This window comes from Rattus rattus, chromosome 9 (genome assembly GCF_011064425.1).
Source record: "Rattus rattus isolate New Zealand chromosome 9, Rrattus_CSIRO_v1, whole genome shotgun sequence".
Classification (NCBI taxonomy): Eukaryota; Metazoa; Chordata; class Mammalia; order Rodentia; family Muridae; genus Rattus; species Rattus rattus.
In genome coordinates, this window is record NC_046162.1 from 9,178,421 (window position 1) to 9,202,074 (window position 23,654).

General features: G+C 43.3%; 2 protein-coding genes and 1 pseudogene across 2 annotated transcripts in view; 2 read left to right on the forward strand and 1 right to left on the reverse strand.

The window, feature by feature from the left end:
- The window catches only part of Rrn3 (RRN3 homolog, RNA polymerase I transcription factor), a 37,600-nt gene extending 24,595 nt beyond the window's left edge, over positions 1-13,005 (reverse strand). Inside the window, exons 1-6 of the mRNA XM_032912070.1 lie at positions 12,794-13,005; positions 11,406-11,511; positions 9,543-9,599; positions 1,146-1,235; positions 924-1,053; positions 377-436 (exon numbers count right to left, since the gene is read on the reverse strand). Of these exons, the coding sequence (XP_032767961.1) occupies positions 377-436; positions 924-1,053; positions 1,146-1,235; positions 9,543-9,599; positions 11,406-11,511; positions 12,794-12,876 (526 nt within the window). The 5' untranslated portion in view covers positions 12,877-13,005. The remainder of the gene's footprint in view (positions 1-376; positions 437-923; positions 1,054-1,145; positions 1,236-9,542; positions 9,600-11,405; positions 11,512-12,793) is intronic.
- Positions 13,006-16,227: 3,222 nt separating this feature from the next.
- LOC116908727 lies at positions 16,228-18,534 on the forward strand (annotated as a pseudogene).
- A 2,068-nt stretch (positions 18,535-20,602) lies between these two features.
- On the forward strand, positions 20,603-22,159 carry LOC116910087 (serine/arginine-rich splicing factor 3-like). The gene is given in 2 exon segments (XM_032913909.1): positions 20,603-20,963; positions 20,966-22,159. Coding segments are annotated over 2 exon segments (735 nt in total). The 5' UTR covers positions 20,603-20,839; the 3' UTR covers positions 21,577-22,159.
- Positions 22,160-23,654: the final 1,495 nt, after the last annotated feature.

Here is a 23,654-nt window from a genome sequence, read left to right on the forward strand (position 1 = left end):
GACCAGTTCTGGGATACATAAGGCCCTGTCTCCAGTGAGGGCTGGGGAGAGCTATTTAATAATACTCTTAGGGTAGGTGACTGCCCAGAGTGTGTCAACAGAGTCTATCAAGCTGGGTGTGGTGGTGCACGCCTTTAACCCCAGCACTCAAGGGCAGAAGCAGGTGGATCTCTGTGAATGTGAGGCCAACCTGGTCCACATGAATTTCAAGACAGCCAGGACCACATAGTGAGAGCCTCCTGTCTCAAAAAAAAAAAAAAAAAAAAAAAAAAAAAAAAAAATCTATCAAAGGCCATCATTCGTTGTTGTCCTCTAGGAGAATAAGCGGTGAGATTTTTACCGTGCATTCTAATCTATGTTCAAAGCTCTTACTTACTGTCATCTTCATCCTCAGACTCTGAAACATCAATGCCACCTTCCTTGACAATAACTCGGGCTTTGGAGGAAAAGGGAAATTTGTTATTCTATCCTGTCATGGGCATAAACAATGAACAGGTCTTTTTAAAGGTGAGAGACATTAAAGATCACTTAGAGTTGAGAACTAGCTCTTCCAGAGGGCCAGAGGGCCAGATCCCCTTCACACACATGGCAGCTCACAAATGCCTGTAACTCTAGTTCCAAGGGATCTGACACACTCTTGTAGCCTCTCTGCATGCAGGGTACACATACAGACATGTAGGAAAAACCTGAAATTAAGTGAGTTGGACTACATCCACGTGCTTCCTGCCTGTGGTGCCTTATGCCATCACAGGGCTCTGTAAAATAGCAGTCATCAGAGGCACCACCATGACCTGAGCCCATATATGTGAGCCCAGCAAACTACAGACTTTAGAATAAGGAAGGTAAGGGCAGAGAAAACAAGTGAGGGGTGGGGGAGAGGAAGAAGAAAATCCATTTTTACAAGCAAAAATCCATCTACTTACGAGGTACAAAATGAGAAGCAATCATGCTGAGACATGGTCTAAGGAAGACAGTCTGTGCTGACACAAGATTACCAAGAAAAGCCAAATACTCCTCCACCACCGTCTGACTTCTATTCAACCAGGGCAATCTCTAGAGATGGAAGAGGGAGAGGACAGAAAGGTGTATACACTGTTTTCAAAGTACAAAACTATCTGCTAGTCAGTGAAATAAAGTGAACTTACCAATATGATGTTTATAAGTTGCTCAAAGTCTTTTGTCAAGTACATGACAGAGGAACGAAATTCCAGCAGCCAGTTAATGATCTGATCATCCTTAAGTAAAAACAAAACAAAACAAAACAAAAAAAATCACAAGCTGTCTAGTGTTACAGAAAAGTAATGGAACTACTGTGTACATCCTCTATCAATAACATGATAAACTCCAGAAAAAAAAAAAATGCTCCACTAAGATGTGGCAGAGAGACTGTCCATAGTGCATACTCCTGTGGTCTTAGCCTGTGAGAAACAGGCTGTATGTCAAAGGCCTGAGTTATATACTAAATTGCAGACCAACTCAGAGATTACATACGAAAGGTTAAATGTAGGGCAGATAACAGTGCTCTTTCCTACAGTGTTGGAGAGCCTGGATTTGCTGTCCAGCACTCCCACACAAGCTTGGTAACCTGAGTCTGACTACCAAAAGCCATGTAGATATGAAAAAAGGCAAGTCTAGGGACTAGAAAGGTGGCTAAGCAGTCAAGAGCACTGGTTACTCTTCCAGAGGTCACAGGATCAATTCCCAGCATCTGCATAGTGCGTCACAACCATTTGTACCTCCAAATACCAGAGAATCCAACACTCTCCTCTGGCTTCTTTAGAACACAGGAATGTGCACTGTGCCCACACATATACAAAAGGGAAAACACCTGTACACAAGAAATGATCATCTTTAAAAACTCTGAATCTCAGGGTTGGGGATTTAGCTCAGTGGTAGAGCGCTTGCCTAGCAAGCACAAGGCCCTGGGTTCGGTCCCCAGCTCAAAAAAAGAAAAAAAAAAAAAAAAAAAAAAAAAAAAAAACTCTGAATCTCTTCTTTAAAAGGGGAACAAGAATACCCTTGACAGGGAATAGGGAGGCAAAGTTTAGAACAGAGGCTGAAGGAACGCCCATTCAGAGCCTGCCCCACATGTGGCCCATACATATACAGCCACCCAATTAGATAAGATGGATGAAGCAAAGAAGTGCGGGCTGACAGGAACCGGATATAGATCTCTCCTGAGAGACACAGCCAGAATACAGCAAATACATAGGCGAATGCCAGCAGCAAATCACTGAACTGAGAACGGAACCCTCGTTGAAGGAATCAGAGAAAGAACTGAAGGAGCTTGAAGGAGCTCTAGACCCCATATGAACAACAATGCCAACCAACCAGAGCTTCCAGGGACTAAGCCACTACCCAAAGACTATACATGGACTGACCCTGGGCTCCAACCTCATAGGTAGCAATGAATATCCTAGTAAGAGCACCAGTGGAAGGGGAAGCCCTGGGTCCTGCCAAGACTGGACCCCCAGTGAACAGGATTGTTGGGGGAGGGTGGTAATGGGGGGAGGATGGGGAGGGGAACACCCATAAGGAAGGGGAGGGAGAGGAGTTAGAGAGATGTTGGCCCAGAAACCGGGAAGGGGAATAACGATTGAAATGTAAATAAGAAATACTCAAGTTAATAAAGATGAAAAAAAAAAAAAAACAAAAGCAACTCTGAATCTATAAGTCCTTTTATTTCTACCTGTGCCCACACACAAAAATAAATAAAAAATTTAAGCTTTTTAATAAAAAAAGCCAATCAGCCACAAGGCACAGTGGCACCTATCTGTAACTCTAACATTCAGAAAGAGTGGAAGGCCTCAAGTTTGAGAAAAGCCTACACTTTACAGCTTCTAAACCCCAACAGAGCAGAACAAAACAAAACCTGGGGCTGCGGCTCAACGACACAGCCGTGCCTAGCATGCTTACATCCTAGCTCTCAATCGCCAACACTGAGAGAGTAAGAACTACAAGAACAGTCAGCCTCAGGGAGCCCTGATCAGGAACAGAGCGCACACAGCACTCTGAAGAAGGCAGCCACAACTGCTATCATTCTTTCTGTGCCAAGAATCTGCTGAGATGGGCGGGGCTTAGTTAGAAGCAGCACAGAAGTGCCGAGTTAGCAGTACTCAAAACCCAGTTTAACCCCAAAACTACTACACAACACAGAAAACTGGGCCTGAGGCTGGAGAACTCATTGTTCTTGCAGAGAACCCAAGTTCAACTTCCAGGTTTCACATACACACAAATATATATACAGATACATACATCTATATTTTGGAAGGGAGGAAGCTGATGAGATGTTCAACAGGTAAAGATCTTGTTAAGCAATCACGCTCCTCATGTCCCATAGTGGGGGAAGAGACAGATTCCTGAGAGACTCCTAAAAGTTGTTTTCTGATCTCCACACATGTTGTGGTATATACAACCCACCGCTCACCCCCCCACATGTAAAATGGGGTTAGTTTGGTTATTTCTCTTTTGTTTTTGAGATTGGGTCTCCATATATAGCCCTGGCTGTCCAAGAACTCCCAAAGTAGACCAGGCTAGCCTCAAACTCATAGAGATCTGCCTGTACCTGCCTTTGCTTCCCTAGTCCTGGGACTAAAGGTGTGAACTACCATGCTAAATGTATTTATTAAAGTTTTTAAAAAAAGATGTTCTGAGGGCTCCATTCAAGCTCTGAGATACAGCCTCAGAGTGAGGAAAATCTGTTCAAAGACACTACAGTGCAGCACAAAGACACTACAGTGCAGCACAAAGACACTACAGTGCAACGCACAGACACTACAGTGCAACACAAAGACACTACAGTGCAACACAAAGACACTACAGTGCAGCACAAAGACACTACAGTGCAGCACAAAGACACTACAGTGCAGCACAAAGACACTACAGCGCAGCACAAAGACACTACAGTGCAGCGCACAAAGACACTACAGTGCAGCACAAAGACACTACAGTACAACACAAAGACACTACAGTGCAACGCACAGACACTACAGTGCAGCACAAAGACACTACAGTGCAAGCGCAGCACAAAGACACTACAGCGCAGCACAAAGACACTACAGTGCAGCACAGACACTACAGTGCAGCACAGACACTACAGTGCAGCACACAGACACTACAGCGCAGCACAAAGACACTACAGCGCAGCACAAAGACACTACAGCGCAGCGCAAAGACACACCAGTGCACAAAGACACTACAGTGCAATGCACAGACACTACAGTGCAGCACAAAGACACTACAGTGCAATGCACAGACACTACAGCGCAGCACAAAGACACTACAGTGCAGCACAAAGACACTACAGTGCAATGCACAGACACTACAGCGCAGCACAAAGACACTACAGTGCAGCACAAAGACACTACAGTGCAATGCACAGACACTACAGTGCAGCACAAAGACTACAGCGCAGCACAAAGACACTACAGTGCAACGCACAGACACTACAGTGCAGCGCACAAAGACACTACAGTGCAGCACAAAGACACTACAGTGCAGCACAAAGACACTTCAGTGCAGCACAAAGACACTACAGTGCAGCGCACACAGACACTACAGTGCAGCACAAAGACACTACAGTGCAGCACAAAGACACTACAGTGCAGCACACAGACACTACAGTGCAGCACAAAGACACTACAGTGCAGCACAAAGACACTACAGTGCAACGCACAGACACTACAGTGCAGCACAAAGACACTACACAGCAGCGCACACAGACACTACAGTGCAGCACAAAGACACTGCAGTGCAGCACAAAGACACTGCAGCGCAGCACAAAGACACTACAGTGCAGCACAAAGACACTACAGTGCAACGCACAGACACTACAGTGCAACACAAAGACACTACAGTGCAGCACACACAGACACTACAGTGCAGCAATAAGACACTACAGTGCAGCACAAAGACACTACAGTGCAACACACAGACACTACAGTGCAACGCACAGACACTACAGTGCAGCACAAAGACGGCAGAAGAAACTACAGAAGGAAAGAAAAGCCTTAAATCTCAGGAGCCCTTAAAGAGTTATATATTTGTGGGTAACATTCTAACAGAGAGAAAGCATGTTCTCAGAATACAAAGTAATTCTGTTCAGCTCTAGCACACAGTGACCATCTAACAAGTGACTCTAATGAGCAAAGAAGTGCCGCCCAGAGCACAGAAGCCATGCATGCCAGGCATGGAAGCAGAAAGGTCTGCTGAGATCTGGGAAATAGACACAATGAAGGAAACATCATCTGCTTAAGAGAACCAGAGAAGGCTCAAAGCAGCTGACGTCTCAGCAGCTTGGAGATTACAGTAGCAGCCATATCAGATACAACATGAACCCAGGCAGTGCTCTAAGATTGTATCGCATGTTAACTCATGTATTCCTTACTACTGTTCACAAAGTAGGTACTACTCATCTCCTATTTTACACAAGGGCACTAATGTGCATATGCAAAACCTCACCCTGGGAAGAAGCAATGTTGTCAGAGCCAATGTTCCAATAAAGTGTTAAGGAAAACAAACCTTCAGCCACAAAGAAAAGACATTCAGACATACAGGTGAAGAGTGACAGATTTAATATATGAAGTATCTCTTAAGACTAACCACGGAAAACAACTGTTATCAGCTGTACTGAAGGTTAATCTTCATTAACCTTCTACATATAGAAAGGTTTTAAGTAGGGGATGACATGCCTAGGCATGTCCATGGACTGATGAGTCAGGCTGCACTGTTCAGAATGCATCTACAGGGAGGAAGACAGACTGGCAGGATCTAAAGAGTGAAGTCATTAGAAGAACTAAGACTGGAGAGCACCAATAAAGCCACACATGAAACATTCTTTTTTTTTTTTTTGCACCAACATGGATGAACAATTGCTATAGGTGAGAAAGACTACAACATTCCTAGCTCAAGAACTGGCTTAATCAATAAACCAGTTTAGTATACAGAAGGCTATAAAGAATAGGGTTTGGGGAAGAGATGAGTATGACCAGTCATATTGGAGCACATTAACAATTCTGGTAGAGGCAATGTCTTGGGTCCACAAGAGCTACAGCACATGCATTCAGGAGTTACCAACTTAGAGGTAGATTTCAGAGCCTGCAGGGATCACACAGGATGACTACTGAGTAAAATAAAAGAATCATGTTAAAAAACCCAGGATAGCTAAAGCTATCCTCAACAATAAAAGGACTTCAGGGGGAATCACTGTCCCTGAACTCAAGCAGTATTACAGAGCAATAGTGATAAAAACTGCATGGTATTGGTACAGAGACAGACAGATAGACCAATGGAACAGAATTGAAGACCCAGAAATGAATCCACACACCTATGGTCACTTGATTTTTGACAAAGGAGCCAAATCCATCCAATGGAAAAAAGATAGCATTTTCAGCAAATGGTGCTGGTTCAACTGGAGGTCAACATGTAGAAGAATGCAGATCGATCCATGCTTATCACCCTGTACAAAGCTTAAGTCCAAGTGGATCAAGGACCTCCACATCAAACCAGACACACTCAAACTAATAGAAGAAAAACTAGGGAAGCATCTGGAACACATGGGCACTGGAAAAAAATTTCCTGAACAAAACACCAATGGCTTATGCTCTAAGAACAAGAATCGACAAATGGGATCTCATAAAACTGCAAAGCTTCTGTAAGGCAAAGGACACTGTGGTTAGGACAAAACGGCAACCAACAGATTGGGAAAAGATCTTTACCAATCCTACAACAGATAGAGGGCTTATATCCAAAATATACAAAGAACTGAAGAAGTTAGACAGCAAGGAGACAAAATAACCCTATTAAAAAATGGGGTTCAGAGCTAAACAGAGAATTCACAGCTGAGGAATGCCGAATGGCTGAGAAACACCTAAAGAAATGTTCAACATCGTTAGTCATAAGGGAAATGCAAATCAAAACAACCCTGAGATTTCACCTCACACCAGTGAGAATGGCTAAGATCAAAAACTCAGGTGACAGCAAATGCTGGCGAGGATGCGGAGAAAGAGGAACACTCCTCCATTGTTGGTGGGGTTGCAGACTGGTACAACCATTCTGGAAATCAGTCTGGAGGTTCCTCAGAAAATTGGACATTGAACTGCCTGAGGATCCAGCTATACCTCTCCTGGGCATATACCCAAAAGATGCCCCAACATATAAAAAAGACACGTGCTCCACTATGTTCATCGCAGCCTTATTTATAATAGCCAGAAGCTGGAAAGAACCCAGATGCCCTTCAACAGAGGAATGGATACAGAAAATGTGGTACATCTACACAATGGAATATTACTCAGCTATCAAAAACAATGACTTTATGAAATTCGTAGGCAAATGGTTGGAACTGGAAAATATCATCCTGAGTGAGCTAACCCAATCACAGAAAGACATACATGGTATGTACTCATTGATAAGTGGCTATTAGCCCAAATGCTTGAGTTACCCTAGATGCCCAGAACAAATGAAACTCAAGATGGATGATCAAAATGTGAGTGCAGATCGCTCATGAGAGACACAGCCAGAATACAGCAAATACAGAGGCGTATGCCAGCAGGAAACCACTGAACTGAGAACGGGACCCCTGTTGAAGGAATCAGAGAAAGAACTGGAAGAGCTTGAAGGAGCTCGAGACCCCATATGTACAGCAATGCCAACCAACCAGAGCTTCCAGGGACTAAGCCACTACCCAAAGACTATACATGGACTGACCCTGGACTCTGACCTCGTGAGGGTTGCAATGAATATCCTAGTAAGAGCACCAGTGGAAGGGAAGCCCTGGGTCCTGCTAAGACTGAACCCCTAGTGAACTAGACTGTTGGGGAGAGGGCAGCAATGGGGGGAGGGTTGGGAGGGGAACACCCATAAGGAAGGGGAGGGGGGAGGGGGATGTTTGCCCGGAAACCGGGAAAGGGAATAACATTCGAAATGTATATAAGAAATACTCAAGTTAATAATAAAAAAAAAAAAAATTCTGAAAAAAAAAAAAAAAATTCAGAGCTTTAAAAAATGCTTTTAAAAATTCAGTGCTAGGGGCTGGAGGCTGGAGAGATGGCTCAGTGGTTAAGAGCACTGACTGCTCTCCCCGAGGTCCTAAGTTCAATTCCCAGCAACCACATGGTGGCTCACAATCATCTGTAATGGAATCCAATGCTTTCTTCTGGTGTGTCTGAAGAAGACGGTAACAGTGTATTCACATACATTAAATAAACTTAAAAAAAAAAAAAAAAGATTCAGGGCTGGAAAGGCGGCTCAAGTAGGTGAAGAGTACCTACTTGTCTTCCAGAGGGTCTGCATTCAGTTTCCATCACCCACATAGCTGCTCACATCATATGGCCTCCACGGGCACCAGGTGTACACACACATAGTGAACACAGACACATACAGGCAAAATACTTACACATGTAAAGTAAATCTTAAGAAAAAAAACATTCAATACCAAAGTTAAGAACCTATCAAATGATAATGTATACAATAAAGAACCTACGAGGACAGAAAGGTCAAGGACATGAAGTAAGGGTGGGCAACAGTGTCAACTGCTGACTGGGTAGAAGGCTAGCAAATACCCACGGAAATGAGCATGTGAGGGATTATGGGGTAGGCCAGGGGTGGTGGCACACACCTTTAATCTCAGAACTATCTATGCAGAGGCAGAAGGCTCTCATTGGGGTGGCCTGGTCTACATAGTTCCAGAACAGCCAGGGCTATGTACAGATCTGTCTCTCAAGAAAGAAGGAAATGAAAAATTACTAGGGATAAAAATATAATCACTGGTAACTTTTGTCAAGTAATTAGAGTAGTAATAAATCGACTTAAATGAAAAAAAGGTCAGGAGGAATGGGGGTGTACAGACTGTGAACAGAAGCAAAGTCATAGCTAATCACAGCAAATCATCCTCACTTCAGGCTGGAGGCTGCTCTAAGACATTAGATATCAACTCATTGAGTCTTCTTGGTCCCCCCCCCTTTTTTTTAAAAATGTTGTGGGTATAAGTGTTCTGCCAGCATGTATGTACATGCACCGTGTACATGCAGGAGAGAACAAAAGGTTTCATAGCCCCTGAAAAAAGTTACAGAGGGTTGTTAGCTGTCATGTGGGTGCTGGGAACAGAACCTGGGTCTTCTGAAATAACACCAAGTGCTCATAACCACTGCTTCAATCTCTCTAGCCACCCCCTTTAAGTCACCATATGGGTAGAAGAGGCAGTTTAGTCATCCAACCACTAGATACCAGGAGTTCTTCCTCTACTTCTGACAACCAAAGGTGGGTCCAGCCATTGTTAAGTGACCAACGGATGATAAGATTGCTCCTAGTTGATAACCACAGAGTTAAATAAGACAGGATCATAGAGAGCAAACTCTAAAAGACAAACTAGGACCATTGGTACAAATATGGCAGCCTGGAGTCAACCCAAGGGACCCACATGGTAGAAGGACAGAGCCAACTCCCACCATCGCTGTAGCATGCATGGTTATGCACACATGGGTGTGCATACATGTGCAAAAATAATTAAAAGTGATAAATATAGTAAAAGTACTTTTTAAAATTACCTTTATATCAGGATCAGACAGCTGGTTCTTCAACAACTCTAAGTCATTTGTTTCACCCTAAACAAAGAAACGAGAAAATTACAAAGTACAATTATTATGGTTTCCTTTAAGTATCAATAGAATTTCTATTATGCCTTAGTATCTGATGGAATTGCAAAAGGAACTGTGAAACTTCCACACATCCCTCACAATAATAAAGTCAAGACTATAAGCCTTTTAAGAATTCACATTTAAGGCAGGCCTGGCTGTTTTATATGCCCATAATCCTAGCTATTCAGAAAGCAAGTCTAAGGCCACCCATCTACACAACCCTATCTCAAATATAAAAAGTAAAAAACACAAGGCCTATAGTTACAGCTTAGTGGTAGAGGGCCTATCCTAGGTTTGATCCTAGCAAAGAAAAACAACCAAAGCAACAAGGAACTTCTGTTACCAGAATCAGAGGTCTACGACAAGGGAGGCATAAACAGCCACTCATCCAGCTATATAGGTATGTGGACACTTGCATACTACAGAATATTTTAATGAGACTTCTAAAAGTATGAATAAAAAGCACTGTAATGATACATGCCACCATGAATTTAGATAGCATCTATTTAAATGTATTGCTATATGTGGAAATTATAAGACACAACATCTAGAAGAAGCACTTAACAAAACCAAAGATCGCTAACTTATTCTTCTACAGTAAAGCTTAGGTAACTCCTGAAGAGATAAAATGGTACCGGGCAATGGTGTCCATGCCTTTAATCCCAGTGCTCGGGAGCCAGAGGCAGGCGGGTCTCTGGCCTAAAAAGAGAATTCCAGAACAGACAGGACTACACAGAGAATCCCTGTCTTGGAGAAGAGAAAGAAGGTGGGGGGAGGGGGACGGTTTAGTGGAGCCAGGCATGGGGTTACACAGTAAGAAGGCAAAGACAGCTAGATCTCTATAAGTTCAAGGCCAGCACAGGCCACAAAGCAGTTCTGGGCCAGCCAGAGCTATACAGGAAGATGCCATCTCAAAAGAATACAAAGCTATTTAATCAGACTAAGTGTAGTTCCAAGCTTAAGGCAAGAAGATTGGAGTTAGACATCAGACAGGGCTACACAAACGAACAACAGTTACTCTAACTTCTTTAATTTTAGCACTTGCTAGTTTTCAAGATGTATACAGCATTTTAAGTCTTAAACCTCACCACACTTGTTTTGGTTACCTTTAAGCTTACAGAATCATGCACATCACTAAATATTCTATTTCACTAAATATTCACTAAATATTTCCCTCCATTTCATCTTTTTAGTCTAGCAGTTCTCAACCTGTGGATGTCTACCCTTTTGGGGATTGAACCCCTTTCACAGGGGTCGCCTAAGACCATCAGACAGCACAGATACTTACATTATAAGTTATAACCATAGCAAAATTACAGTTATGAAGTAGCAAAGAAAATAATTCTATGGTTGGGGGTCACCACAACATGAGAAACTGTATTAAAAGGGTCAAAGCATTAGGAAAGTTGAGAACCACTGTTTTAGACAGAGGCTAGTCTCAAACTCAGGGATTCACCTGCCTCTGCCTTCAAATGCTAGGATTAAAGGCACAAGCCACCAAGCCCGGAGTAAAATTTATTTTTAGCCTAAGGACGGAGCTCAACTAGAACTGTTTTCCTGGTGTGGACAAGGTCCTAGTTCCAGTGCCCACCACTGAGAAACGTAAATCATAAATGCACACATAAACACTAAAGTTCACCTTGTTCTGTTACTGCTGTGTTTGTTTGCTTTGGGGGTGTACTCAGGAGGAATCCAAAGTCTTGATAGTTTGCTCTTCAGTATAGCACCCATTAAACCAAACCCTATCAAGGTAAAGCCCAGATCTCCTCATACCTTTTTGTACTTCAGTAAGACGTCTGTCACAGTTCCACCAAACCGAACAGTTTTTCTTGGGGGAGAACTGAAGAAATCACTCTCTAATGCAAGCATGTTTGAAAGCCTGAAGAACCAGGAATACCAGTTGTTAAATTCATGACAGAGAATGACAACAGTGAGCATTACTAAACCAACATCATTTTGTGTGATGAGGTTTAAGTTTCTTAAATGCTATATATACCTGCTTCCAACCTTCTCCCCCATGAATCCACTCTTCACTCACTAAAACTGTCTTCTTGCAGCACTTACAATAAGAATTCAAACTCAAACTCCTAATACTTAGAAAGCAACATTTGGGAAGATGAGGCAGACCTAGGCTACAGAGTGAGATCTCAAATTTTATTTTATTTTTTTAAGAGGAAGGGAAGGGAAAAATAGAATTAAAAAAAAAAAACAAAAAAACTCTGTATTCCTATATTAACCCTGTAAGATCCTGTTTAACCATCCACCTTTCCTAACTCTGATGTCATGATACAATCGTTTGTTAAAAGTATGATGTCCTTTTTATTCCTCAAACTTGTCAAGCTGGTTCCCATTCCACTTGCTACTCACTGTTAGAAACACCCTTCATACACACACACACAAGGCTGGAGCTCAAATGTCAGAGGCTTTTTCACCAGAACCTCTCACACTCACCCTTTATTTATCCTGCTATAAAGTTGTAGTTCTTCACAGCATTTACTGATACCTGAAACTATCTTATCCGTTTATTGCCCACCCCCACTTCCCCACCTCCAGTTCTGTTGAGTATGAGAACATTAGTCTCTGGATAAGCTAATGTCCCCAGTGTCTTCTTAACACAGCATGTACATACTTCATAAACAACTATTATTATTCTGTACAAGGTTTACTTTGTTTAGATTAGCTTCCAAATGTTTTATAGGAATAGGCATTTTTAAATGTTAGGCAAAAACAAAAAACAAAAAAAAACCAAAAAACCGACTGCTTAGATAATATATGGTAATATATGATTCCACTATGCTACTGCTCGCTTCTGCAGAAACAAATTTCAAACAAAATTTTGGCGATTCAATAGGTCTCCAGTGACGGCTTTCCCCTGGATAAACAAAACCCTGGAAATGCCGTCCACGTCTTAGCCAAGAGAGGGAAGAGAAAAGGCGCGGACGATTGGCCTAGAGTCCCAAAAGGGTGCCCCAAGAGTGAGTGGAAGACAATGGAACAGACAAGACTCGCCAACGCAGCTTTGCCCGGGCAGAGAGGACCAGTGGCTCCTGCGCACTTGGGCCAAGCCCGCACGCCAGGACCCCTCCGAGCCCTAGTCACCCCCGAGCGCTCTCAGCCGGCTCGAGCCCCGCACACGCAGGCGGAGGTCGCCCAGATCTTACCCAGTCCGCGACGCACTCAGCGTGGCAGAGCCCGCAGCCGCCACGTCGCCCGACAAGCGCGTGTGAAGCAGCGGGGCCGCCATTCGGCCTAAGCAGAGAGATCGCTGGGCCTTGCGCCGGAAGCCACGGCCTGCCCGCCCCGGAAGTCGCGCTGGGGGAGCCGAATGCGGCCCATGTGAGCGAGCGGAACGATCGCAGCTAGAAGGCTAGTAGACTTTCGCCTGGCCCTAAGCCGTCTGAAGCTTCCCTAAGAACAGGCGGGCACAGCTAGGCGGGGCCAACAGTGGCCGGGTTCCTCAGAACCGCCTTCAGAAAGAAGCTTGCCATAGTGGTGTGCGCTTGTAACCCTGGTACTGGAAGTGGAGGCAGCCAATGGGTAAAATATTAGGGCCTGAGTTACCCAGGTAAAAAGCACAGTTTGATGTTAGTAATGCTGGCACTTGGTGGCTGGATAAATGGCTCAGTGGTTAAGGTCACCGACTGCTCTTCCAGAGGTCCTGAGTTCAAATCCCGGCAACTACATGGACTCACAACCATCTGTAATGAGATCTGATGCCCTCTTCTGGTGTGTCTGAAGACAGCTGCAGTGTACTGATATAATAATAATAATAATAATAATAATAATAATAATAATAATAATAATAGTAATAGTAATGCCAGCACTGGAGAGGTAGAGATAAAAGGATCTCTGGGACTCGCTGACCGGCCAACCTTGCCTTTCTGGCAAACACACTGTGCATTGACGTCTGTGAACATTCAAGAACCCACATGTACATATTTGTTTAAATCAAAGAAATTGTCTTCACGGTGGAGAGATTTGACTGAACAAAATACAAGATCTGTACATTATTTTAGACGCATATTTTAGACCTTACTCTGTGCGAAACACGTATTACACAGTTCTGAGGCAGACCTAGGCTACATGGAGACTGTGGTGAAAACAGAGGAGAGAGTTAGACGGATATTACCATGGCCAGGAAAACCCAGGTTGGGGAGCTGGGCATGATGGTACACACCTTTAATCTCAGTACATTCCTTTAATCTCAGCAGAGGAGAGACAGGCAGGCAGATCTCTGAATCTGAGGCTAGTTTAGACTTCTAGGACAGTCAGGGCAATAAAAAAAAAGAGCTTGTCTCCAAAACAACAAAAGAGGATCCTGGTTGGATTCCCAGCATTTACATGATGGTTCACAATTGTCTCTAGCTGCAGTCCCCAGTCCCAGGGGTTCTTTTACCTCTGTGAGCACAGCAGGGACACACAGAGATATATACAAAACACCCAAACACATCAAATAAATCTTTAGGCAGTTTTAGAGAGTTTGCTATCCAGCATGCTTTTCTTAGGATGTTGAGGATAGATTCCAGAACATTGTTCACACTAGGTGAATGCTCTACTATTGTGCTCCACATGTAAATCTGTAAAAGAAAAACCAGTGTCAACCAGAAGAGAAGCAAGGAAAGCTTTGTTTTTTGTTGTTGTTAATATTTATTTTCATTTATTTTGTATTATGTGCCTATGTGCTGCTCTGAATCCCTGCAACAGCTCTGCTGCCCTCCCCGCCCCTTCGTTTCTGGTGTTTGGTTTGGTTTTGAGACAGTGTCTCTCTGGGTTACCCTGCTGTTTTTGCCTTCCAAATGCTGGGACCGAAGGTGTGTGCACTACCATACCTGCCTCCCTATTCTTTGTTTTTAGAAAGATTTATGTATTTGTATGTCTCTGTGTGGGCTCATGCTGGTGCCTGTGGAGGGATTTTCTGAAACTACCTGTTGTAAGCCACCTTAAGTGAACTGCTAAGCCATCTTTCCAGCCCCAAGGGAAGAATTTTTCTTCAGAAAACAAGAGAAACTAAAACTTTGAGATAGTAAGAGAAAAAGGACTGTACCCCACTGTCGGTAGGAAAGAAAAATAAAACTTTTGGAAGCTGTGTAAAAATTACAAAATGAAACTATCTTCAGCATCTTGTTAACAAAAAAATCATACTTTGGTGTGCAACATTATAAATCCAAATACTGTTCTTCTGTCTTGAAATGGTTTTCTATCTGTCTTAGAGTTCCTGGTGGAGAATGTTAGACAGAAATTGTTCATGTCTCCAGACCAGGGGAAATAATTGCACATTGGCTGGTTTTATAGAAACCTATTCCCCTCCATACCAAAGAGAAGCAATCAAGATAAACACAGTGCTTGGCTATGAAGTATGAAGAATATAAAGAAACTATCAAGTAACTACCAAGTCAGTCATAACCCCTTTGGTTTTAAGCTGAACCTATACCAAAAAAGTAAACACCCAATTAAAGAAACAAACCCTGAGCTATACTGTTGACTCCCAGAGTCCACTTTATTGCTTTCTTCCAAAGGGACTCTTTTGTTTTTGTTTTCTTTTCATTTTTATTTTTAAAATGTGTTTTTAAGGTTTTGTGGTTTGTTTTGAGTACTGGGAATTGAACTCAGAGTCTTGCCCATGTAAGGCAAGCTCTTTACAACTAACCTAGATCCTGGGCTCTGTAAATATTCTGTAAAATACACACACACACACACACACACACACACACACACACACACATACATAAACAATGTGCTTTTAAAAATGGTTTAAGATGGTGTATTGGGAGTTGGACTGGTGCTGCTATGTATTCAAATGCTAAATTCTGCCCCTACCCAAATATATACTTCACCCCCAAATCAGCAGGAAGCAATTTTAAGAGAAATACACCCCATTCCCAAGAGGTGGGGTGGATGATTTTTGGTCATTCAGTGGGTGTGAAGTGTTTGTCATCATTTAAAAAGGGATGGTTACAGTAGTTATGATCTTGGATAGGGAGGACATGAAATAGGGAGGTGAGATTCAGAGATTTCTTTTTTTCTTTCCTCCATCCTCCTTTCTCTCTTATGTAGTGTTAGAGGGCAAAAGTGTTGATAAGAAAAGGAGAAATAGGGTTGGGGATTTAGCTCAGTGGTAGGGCGCTTGCCTAGCAAGCACAAGGCCCTGGGTTCGGTCCCCAGCTCTGGAAAAAAAAAAAAAAAAAAGAAAAAAGAAAAGGAGAAATAGGGGGTTGGGGATTTAGCTCAGTGGTAGAGCGCTTGCCTAGTAAAAAAAAAAAAAAAAAAAAAAAAAAAAAAAATAAAACACATAAAAAAAAAAAAAAAAAAAAAAAGGAGAAATATAGAAATAATAGGAAAAGGGAGTAGATTATGCACTCTACTCAGAAACCAAGGGACATTTTTATAGTAAATAATATCACATTGGTGTAGATCTTTGAATATTGTTACATACTAAGATTTTGTTACATTGGTATAGATCTTTGACTATTGATACATATTGAGGCTATATTTTGCTAGGCTGGTATAGAATTTTGTATATTGATGCAAATTTAAGGTTTACATTACAATTTGTCTTATCTAGGTGGGCAGTTTATATCAATATCAATTGGCTCTGAGTTTACTGTGCGGACGTTTTGTGGAGTGAGAATTTACTGATATAAATCTGTTTGATAAATTACAAGGCTTTAGAGTTTTGATTTTACCGGGTTACAGGGGATTTGTGACTGCTAACCACAGAGGACTGATGGCTGGGAATGTGAGCTGAATCCGCACAAGAAAACCTTAAGATGGGCAGTCGCTACCTTGGGCTAGCCGTGGAAGCAGCAGGACTGCTGGAGCCAGAGAGTAGCCAGCGCTAGCGTGGGATGGTACATTTTTTATTTCCTATAACAGACGACGTTCAGTGTGGCAGGCAAGAATCCACTAGAAATTTAAGATTCTGCCCCTATAGTTAGAAATTTAGGGGTAGCGCCCATCCCCAGCAGGCCCTGGCCTCAAAACTCCAGTGGTGAACTGTGTAGGTTAGCCCTCCCCCTTAGGACTTGGTGGTGGCCCAGATGATAATACCAAAATAACCCAGATGGCATCTGGAGATTTCTGCTCACCTGGAGAAGGCGTGAAAATACTGCAGCAAGTATGTGATAAGCAGTTCCCTCCCTGTGCCCTGACAGAGGACAATCTCGTACAGAATCCATATTTCAGCAAGCTGTTGCTTAGTCTCTCCCAGCATGTGGATGAAAGTGGCTTAAGCATCTCGCTGGCCAAGGACCAGGCTCAGGAGTGGGGTGAAGTTCGACTTCATAAGACAGCATGGCTGAAGTATGAGATCTTACAGAGAGTTATCTAAGAGCTGATGGTGGAAGTTTCATGAGACCCTTGAACAACAGCTGTTTGTAACTGAGCTGACACAACTCTCTGGTCCTGGGCTGGAGATGGAGATGGCCCCACTGCTAGGGCTAGAGAAGGCCGATCTTCTGGAGCTCATACCTCCCTCACAGGATTCCGTATGGATGAAAGCTAGGCACCAGCTGGAGGTTGAGGAACAGCTCAAGAGGAAATGCTTCCCTTGCTCTGCTACCCTGACCCCAGTTCAGGTTCTGATGGAGGCAAGTTAAATGCAGTGAAGGTGTGGATGCTGATAGAGAGCCTAGTCAGGGAGAAGCAACAGTGCCTGGAGGCCAAGGGCCAGCAGAAGGAGCAGCTGGTGCTGCTGGAGAAGAAGAGAACTACCTACTCCCAGGTGCTTCTCCACTGCCTCCGTTTGCTGCAGAGGCTTCTTCAGGAGCACTGACTGAAGACTCAGTCCAAGTCACATCAGTGCCCAATACATGGAGACCAAGTGTAGTGCTGTGATCCTTAAGATGAGGATGGAAGAGCCTAAGATTTTGTCTGACACTTACGGTGCTGAGAAAGTGGGAGTGCATCACCTCCACTGTTTGGAGGGAGCCATTCCCCTCCAAGAGCAAGACATGGAGAAATCGAGACTGGCCCTGCACACCTATGAGGTCCTGGGAGAAGACTTTGAGACCCTGGTGAAGGAGTACACCCAGCTCAAACTGGCAGCTAAGAAAAAGCACTGGGCCCTCCAGGAGTTTAGCAAGACCTACTGCTGAGTTGAATGTGGGCAGAACCAGGAAGCATGGATTCTTCATGACCACCTTCTCTTCCTGCTCAATGGACCACCTCCACCACAAGGGAATATGAGGATACTTGCTTAAATCACTGGAATCTTCACAACACCCTTCTGATTTATTTTTCTTGTTTACAGTGACTGGGTCTCTTCTGGAACTGTAGCTATCAGGTTTATAAAATTCTGTGCATATCTACAAAATAATTTAACAAATTTAGCTAAAAATTTGAAGGTTTGGTGAGTGGGGCAGAGTCAGGTCACACGATGGCCTAGCCTTGAACCTTGAAACAAAGAAAGAGGGCTTTGAGGTCCCCTGCTGTGAAAAGAGACAAGATGGATGCTCTGAGTCAGAAAGTCCAAAAATAGAAACTGTCTGTATCTTTAGCAGATGTTAATTGGAGTATGATTTAATTCAAAGGCTGATATAGTTGCTTTTAGGATAGGTTTATATAAAGATTTTGTCCGAATCACCTGGGGAATTTTGCTTGCAGTTCAGAACTAGGACAGGAAAATTAGTCTCTGACTCCAAGTGGAGAGCAGGGATAATTGCCTGCTGTAAAAGTCATTAGTAGATAGATGTCCGTGACTCCAGGTACAGAGCACACAGAGAGACAGTGTAATACAGTCTGCAGGAAACTCTCCGCAGGAGCTTAATTTCCTGGCATGACAAATTAAAAAAGCCTAAGAATGGGCTCATACAGTATTTAGTTCACTTTGTTTGTTTGGACTGTTTTCATTTTCAAAATGGGTATGAGTTTTGTGGTTATATTATTCCTCCAGGAGAAAAGTTAAAGTTTTTCTGGGGTTGGGGATTTAGCTTAGTGGTAGAGAGCTTGCCTAGCAAGTGCAAAGCCCTGAGTTCAGTCCTCAGCTCCGGAAAAAAAAAAAAAAGAAAAGAAAAGAAAAAGGTTTTCTGGTTACTGGTTCAAGGACATGCTTTTTTGGGAGAAAGGTTTTGTCTTTGCATTTTTACAAAAGGCGATTAGTGTCTATACACCTTCCAGAGTTATATGGATCAGTTATGATGAAGGGAGACTCCCCCCTGAAGTCTAGATTCCAGAGAATCTAGAATGGATATCTTGATGATACTAAAATTTTGTTTTGAGACATATATTACAGAATATACAGCTTTGGTGAGTTTCATCATCAGACCTGCTGAACTGACCTGCTTGAACTCCTGACCTCAAGAACTTTCAGTCACCAGATCCAGTCAGGACAGACATCAGATACTACAACATTTGTTGGTGTGGCAAACAACTCCCCCATTTTTCCTGCCCCTACTCCTCAAAGATATCTCAGTGTCCATGTACAGCTGGAAATAGTTGTGGAGTCATCGCCCTGGTTTCCTAGACTTGGGGGCTGGGAGTGGTTATTCTAAGGCTGTCTTTCTGGGGATTTTAGAAATAGTCATAATTTAACAAGGAGGAATTAGCTAGAATTGATTATGCAGCCATAATCTCATTTGGTAGAAATCCTTATAATTGTTACTAAGTTGAAGTTATAATTTCTCACATTGGTACAGAATTTGTTTTTGATGCAGAATCAAGGTTTTCATTGGTATAAATTTCTCTATTGTTACAAAAAAATTTTAAAATACAAGGCTTGGATCTAGTCCTTCCATAAATGCCATTACAAAGTGACCTGAGATGATTAAGCATATGAGTTAAGGGGCAGATAGCTATTTTATTAGAAATAGCTGAGAGTAGTTAACGGACTACTCCATATTACTTTACATAGGTAGTTTTCAAAAACATCAGAGATCCACAGAATGGGACATTTAATGTTATTTATTCACTTGTTGAGACAGCTGCTCCTAACAGCTCCCAGTTTGTGGATTCAAAGAAGCAGCTGAGCCTCTCACCTCCAGGTGAGGTACATTGTGACCAGGTGGCCGCTGGGCAGGCGAGGTGCATTGTGACCAGGTGGCCGCTGGGCAGGCGAGGTACATTGTGACCAGGTGGCCGCTGGGCAGGTGAGGTGCATTGTGACCAGGTGGTCGCTGGGCAGGTGAGGTACATTGTGACCAGGTGGTCTGCTGGGCAGGTGAGGTACATTGTGACTCGGTGGCCGCTTGGCGAGGTACATTGTGACCAGGTGGCCGCTGGGCAGGTGAGGTACATTGTGACCAGGTGGTCGCTGGGCAGGTGAGGTGCATTGTGACCAGGTGGCCGCTGGGCAGGCGAGGTACATTGTGACCAGGTGGTCACTGGGCAGGTGAGGTACATTGTGACCGGTGGTCACTGGGCAGGTGAGGTACATTGTGACTAGGTGGCCGCTGGGCAGGCGAGGTACATTGTGACCAGGTGGCCGCTGGGCAGGCGAGGTACATTGTGACCAGGTGGTCACTGGGCAGGTGAGGTACATTGTGACCAGGTGGTCACTGGGCAGGTGAGGTACATTGTGACCAGGTGGTCACTGGGCAGGTGAGGTACATTGTGACCAGGTGGTCGCTGGGCAGGTGAGGTGCATTGTGACCAGGTGGCCGCTGGGCAGGCGAGGTACATTGTGACCAGGTGGCCGCTGGGCAGGTGAGGTACATTGTGACCGGTGGTCACTGGGCAGGTGAGGTACATTATGACTAGGTGGCCGCTGGGCAGGCGAGGTACATTGTGACCAGGTGGTCACTGGGCAGGAGGTACACTAGTGACCAGGTGGTCACTGGGCAGGTGGTGAGGTACATCAGACCAGGTGGTCGCTGGGCGAGGCACATTGTGACCAGGTGGGAGGGCTGGGCAGGTGGGAGGCACATTGTGACCCAGGTGGTCGCTGGGCAGTGAGGTACATTGTGACCAGGTGGTCACTGGGCAGGTGAGGTACATTGTGACTAGGTGGCCGCTGGGCAGAAATCGCCTGTTTCTCCTACAGACCTGTACTGTTCTTGAGAGAACACAAGTTACAGATTAGGACAGTTTGACTGTGCCAAGACAGAATGAGGTAGTCCTTAATGATTCCTGTTTCACTAAAGTCTATCAGATTCCTAGGTCAGAATGTTAAGACTGGATGCCACGAGCATCTGTGGGAGCAGAGCAGAGGGAAGCGGTGGGCCTGTCGGAGCATTAGGTTTTGAGCTTGAGCCTTTTGAATCCAGGATCTTGAAATGCATGGTGATTCCTGTCCCTTGGACTGTAAGGATTATTTTGGTAATCTTGGAAACAGTGGGAACAAGACTGAATTAGAACGGGCCTTTGGCTATTATGGACCACTCTGAAGTGTGTGGGCTGCTCAAACCCTCCTGACTTTGCTTTCATCGAATTTGAGGATCCCCGAGATGCTGCTGATGCTGTCGGAGAGCTAGATGGAAAAACAGTATGTGACTGCCAGAGTGTAAGAGTGGAACTGTCAAATGGTGGAAAGAGAAGTCAGAATCATGGCCCGCCTCTCTCTTGGGGTCATCGTTACCACAGGAGGAGTCCTCCACCTCAGCGCAGATCCCCAAGAAGGAGAAGCTTTTCCCAAAGCCAGAGCAGGTCACTTTCTAGAGATAGGAGAAGAGAAAGGTCTCTGTCTCGTGAGAGAAATCACAAGCTGTCTCCATCCTTCTCTGCTCTCATAGCCGATCAAATGAAAGGAAATAGAAGACCAGTTTGCAAAAGTGGTGTACAGGAAATAACTTCATTTGACGGGAGTATGCACAGGAAATTAAAGTTTTGTTTGAGACTTCAAAAAACAAAATGCTCCAACTTTCTGACATATTGGGGCTGTATAGGTAGGCAGCTGTGTCTACAACTTGTCCCAGTTCTGGAAGCTGTGTTAGGCTTCCTATATTTTCAAATGATATTAGTCATTCTCATATGGATTTCTGACAGGTTGAAAGACCTGGTTATAGTCTCATAGCCATATTTAGCATTGAGAGAACATATTTAATAGGATAGTTTTCAGATAGTATACAAGCTAAACCAGAACATGACATATAAAATTATAAGCCTTTTTAAGTTAGGATAGATGACAGAGTGCTTTATTTAACTGACAAAATGATAGACTGGGTGTTAGGTGTATCTTATGCTTTATTAATTACAGAATGGTAATAGTTATGCTCAATTTATATCTAAGAGAAAACAGCCTTTCAATTGAACAAAAAAAAGGGGGAAATGTAGATTGCTGTCTGTAAGCAGGAAACGGCAGGAGAAAGATCAGGATAGCGCCTGTGATTGGACGGTAGAAAAGGAAGGCGGGCTGAGAGTTTTAGAGATGAGTACAGAGAGACAGAGGAGGAAGGAAGATGGAGGAAGAGAAAAATGATTCAGATTCCACATGGCTTTAAATGGCCACAGGTAACTGAATATCTTGTAAGGGATACATAATTACAGGACAAGTCTTATCTAGATAGGCAGTTTATATCAATATCAATTGGCTCTGAATTCATTGTGTGGATGTTTTGTGGGGTGAGAATTTACTGATATAAATCTGCTTGATAAATTACAAGTCTCAAGAGTTTTGATTTTACAGGGTTACAGAGGGTGGATGGCTGGGATGGGCGGTCTCTACATCGGGCTAGCCATGGAAGGGGCAGGACTGCTGGGGCCAGAGAGTAGCCAACACTCCCTTGGAATGGTACACTTTTTATTATTTTCCACAACATTATTGTATAATGATACAAATTTAAGGTTTTTTTGAGACACATAATATATATTATGTTTCAACTTTTATTTGAAGCATTGTACCTCACAATTCTCAAAGATACAATGTAAAACTCTAGTCCTTTTAAAGCTGCTATTAAAAAACTGAGTAGGATAATTAAGAAATACAAGTTGAGAGACAATCAAACTCATGGTTATATTAGATTCTAGACTAGTTTATTACAATAAGATGCTTCCTAGGTTAAACAGATAATAGGGAGCTAAAATCGAGCTTGCCAATTCCAGTATGTTATAGTTAAATGGTCCTCAAAAGCCTCAGGGACTTCTGAGTATGGCATCTGGAGATGTTTTCCTTAATTTAAGACCTTTTTGACATTGAGACATGTCAGCTCCTGATAGCACCTCATTCGACTTGGAAGAAGATATGAGACTCAGAAATACCCCATGTGGAGTTGCTTCAAATATGGTAAGTGTTAAGGACTCGGTAAAACATTAAGGCCTAGATGGAATGGTAAGGCCTAAGTAATAGTTACTTGGCTAGTCTGCCACTATAAGGAAACTTTCTCATATGTTTCTGCTATTACTAGAACAATTTCTAATACCAAGATTAATTGCATATTCTGTTATATTCTGTGCCCTTGAAAACCAATCAGGATAAAAGTCAATAAAACTGTTTTTGTATAGTTACCCACAATAAGCTTGAATCCAAACCAACCACAGAACGGCACTTCCTGCACCTGGGTATTAGCCTTTATGGTATAAACTGCCCTTGGGATAGACCTCAATATAAGAGAGACACCTACACTAATATAAGAAACTATTTGGAATACGACTTCTATTTTGAATAGTGATCCAATATAAAGTTTAAGTTCCCAAAACCTCCCTGGAAACTGAAATCCTATTTGGTAAAAAGAGACATGTACATGGATAACTGACATCCTGGTTGGCAAGTTACAGGAATATTAGACAAGGCAAGTCCCCGTCCACAGTTGAATACCCCAACCAATGGGAGCAGGAAAAAATGTACAACAAAGACATGTTCCTAAGGAAATCCCTTATCCCTAAATCTTGATTGGTGAAATAACTTGGAACTGATGTTTGTGGATTTGGGGGTTAAAAACCCTGCAGAGTCTTAACTCAGGGTTATGGTTCAGTTCCCGAATTTGGACGAGGGCCCTGGTTGACCAGTCCTGAGGCAAATGCTCAATAAAAACTATCCCTCTCTGACTGAGATAGTGATTGTGTGGTTTATGAGGCAATTTCTGCACCCCAACAGAAAGCTGCCACTGGGCAAAGACTGTCATTGTTCTGGCTACAAACAAAATACTGTACAAA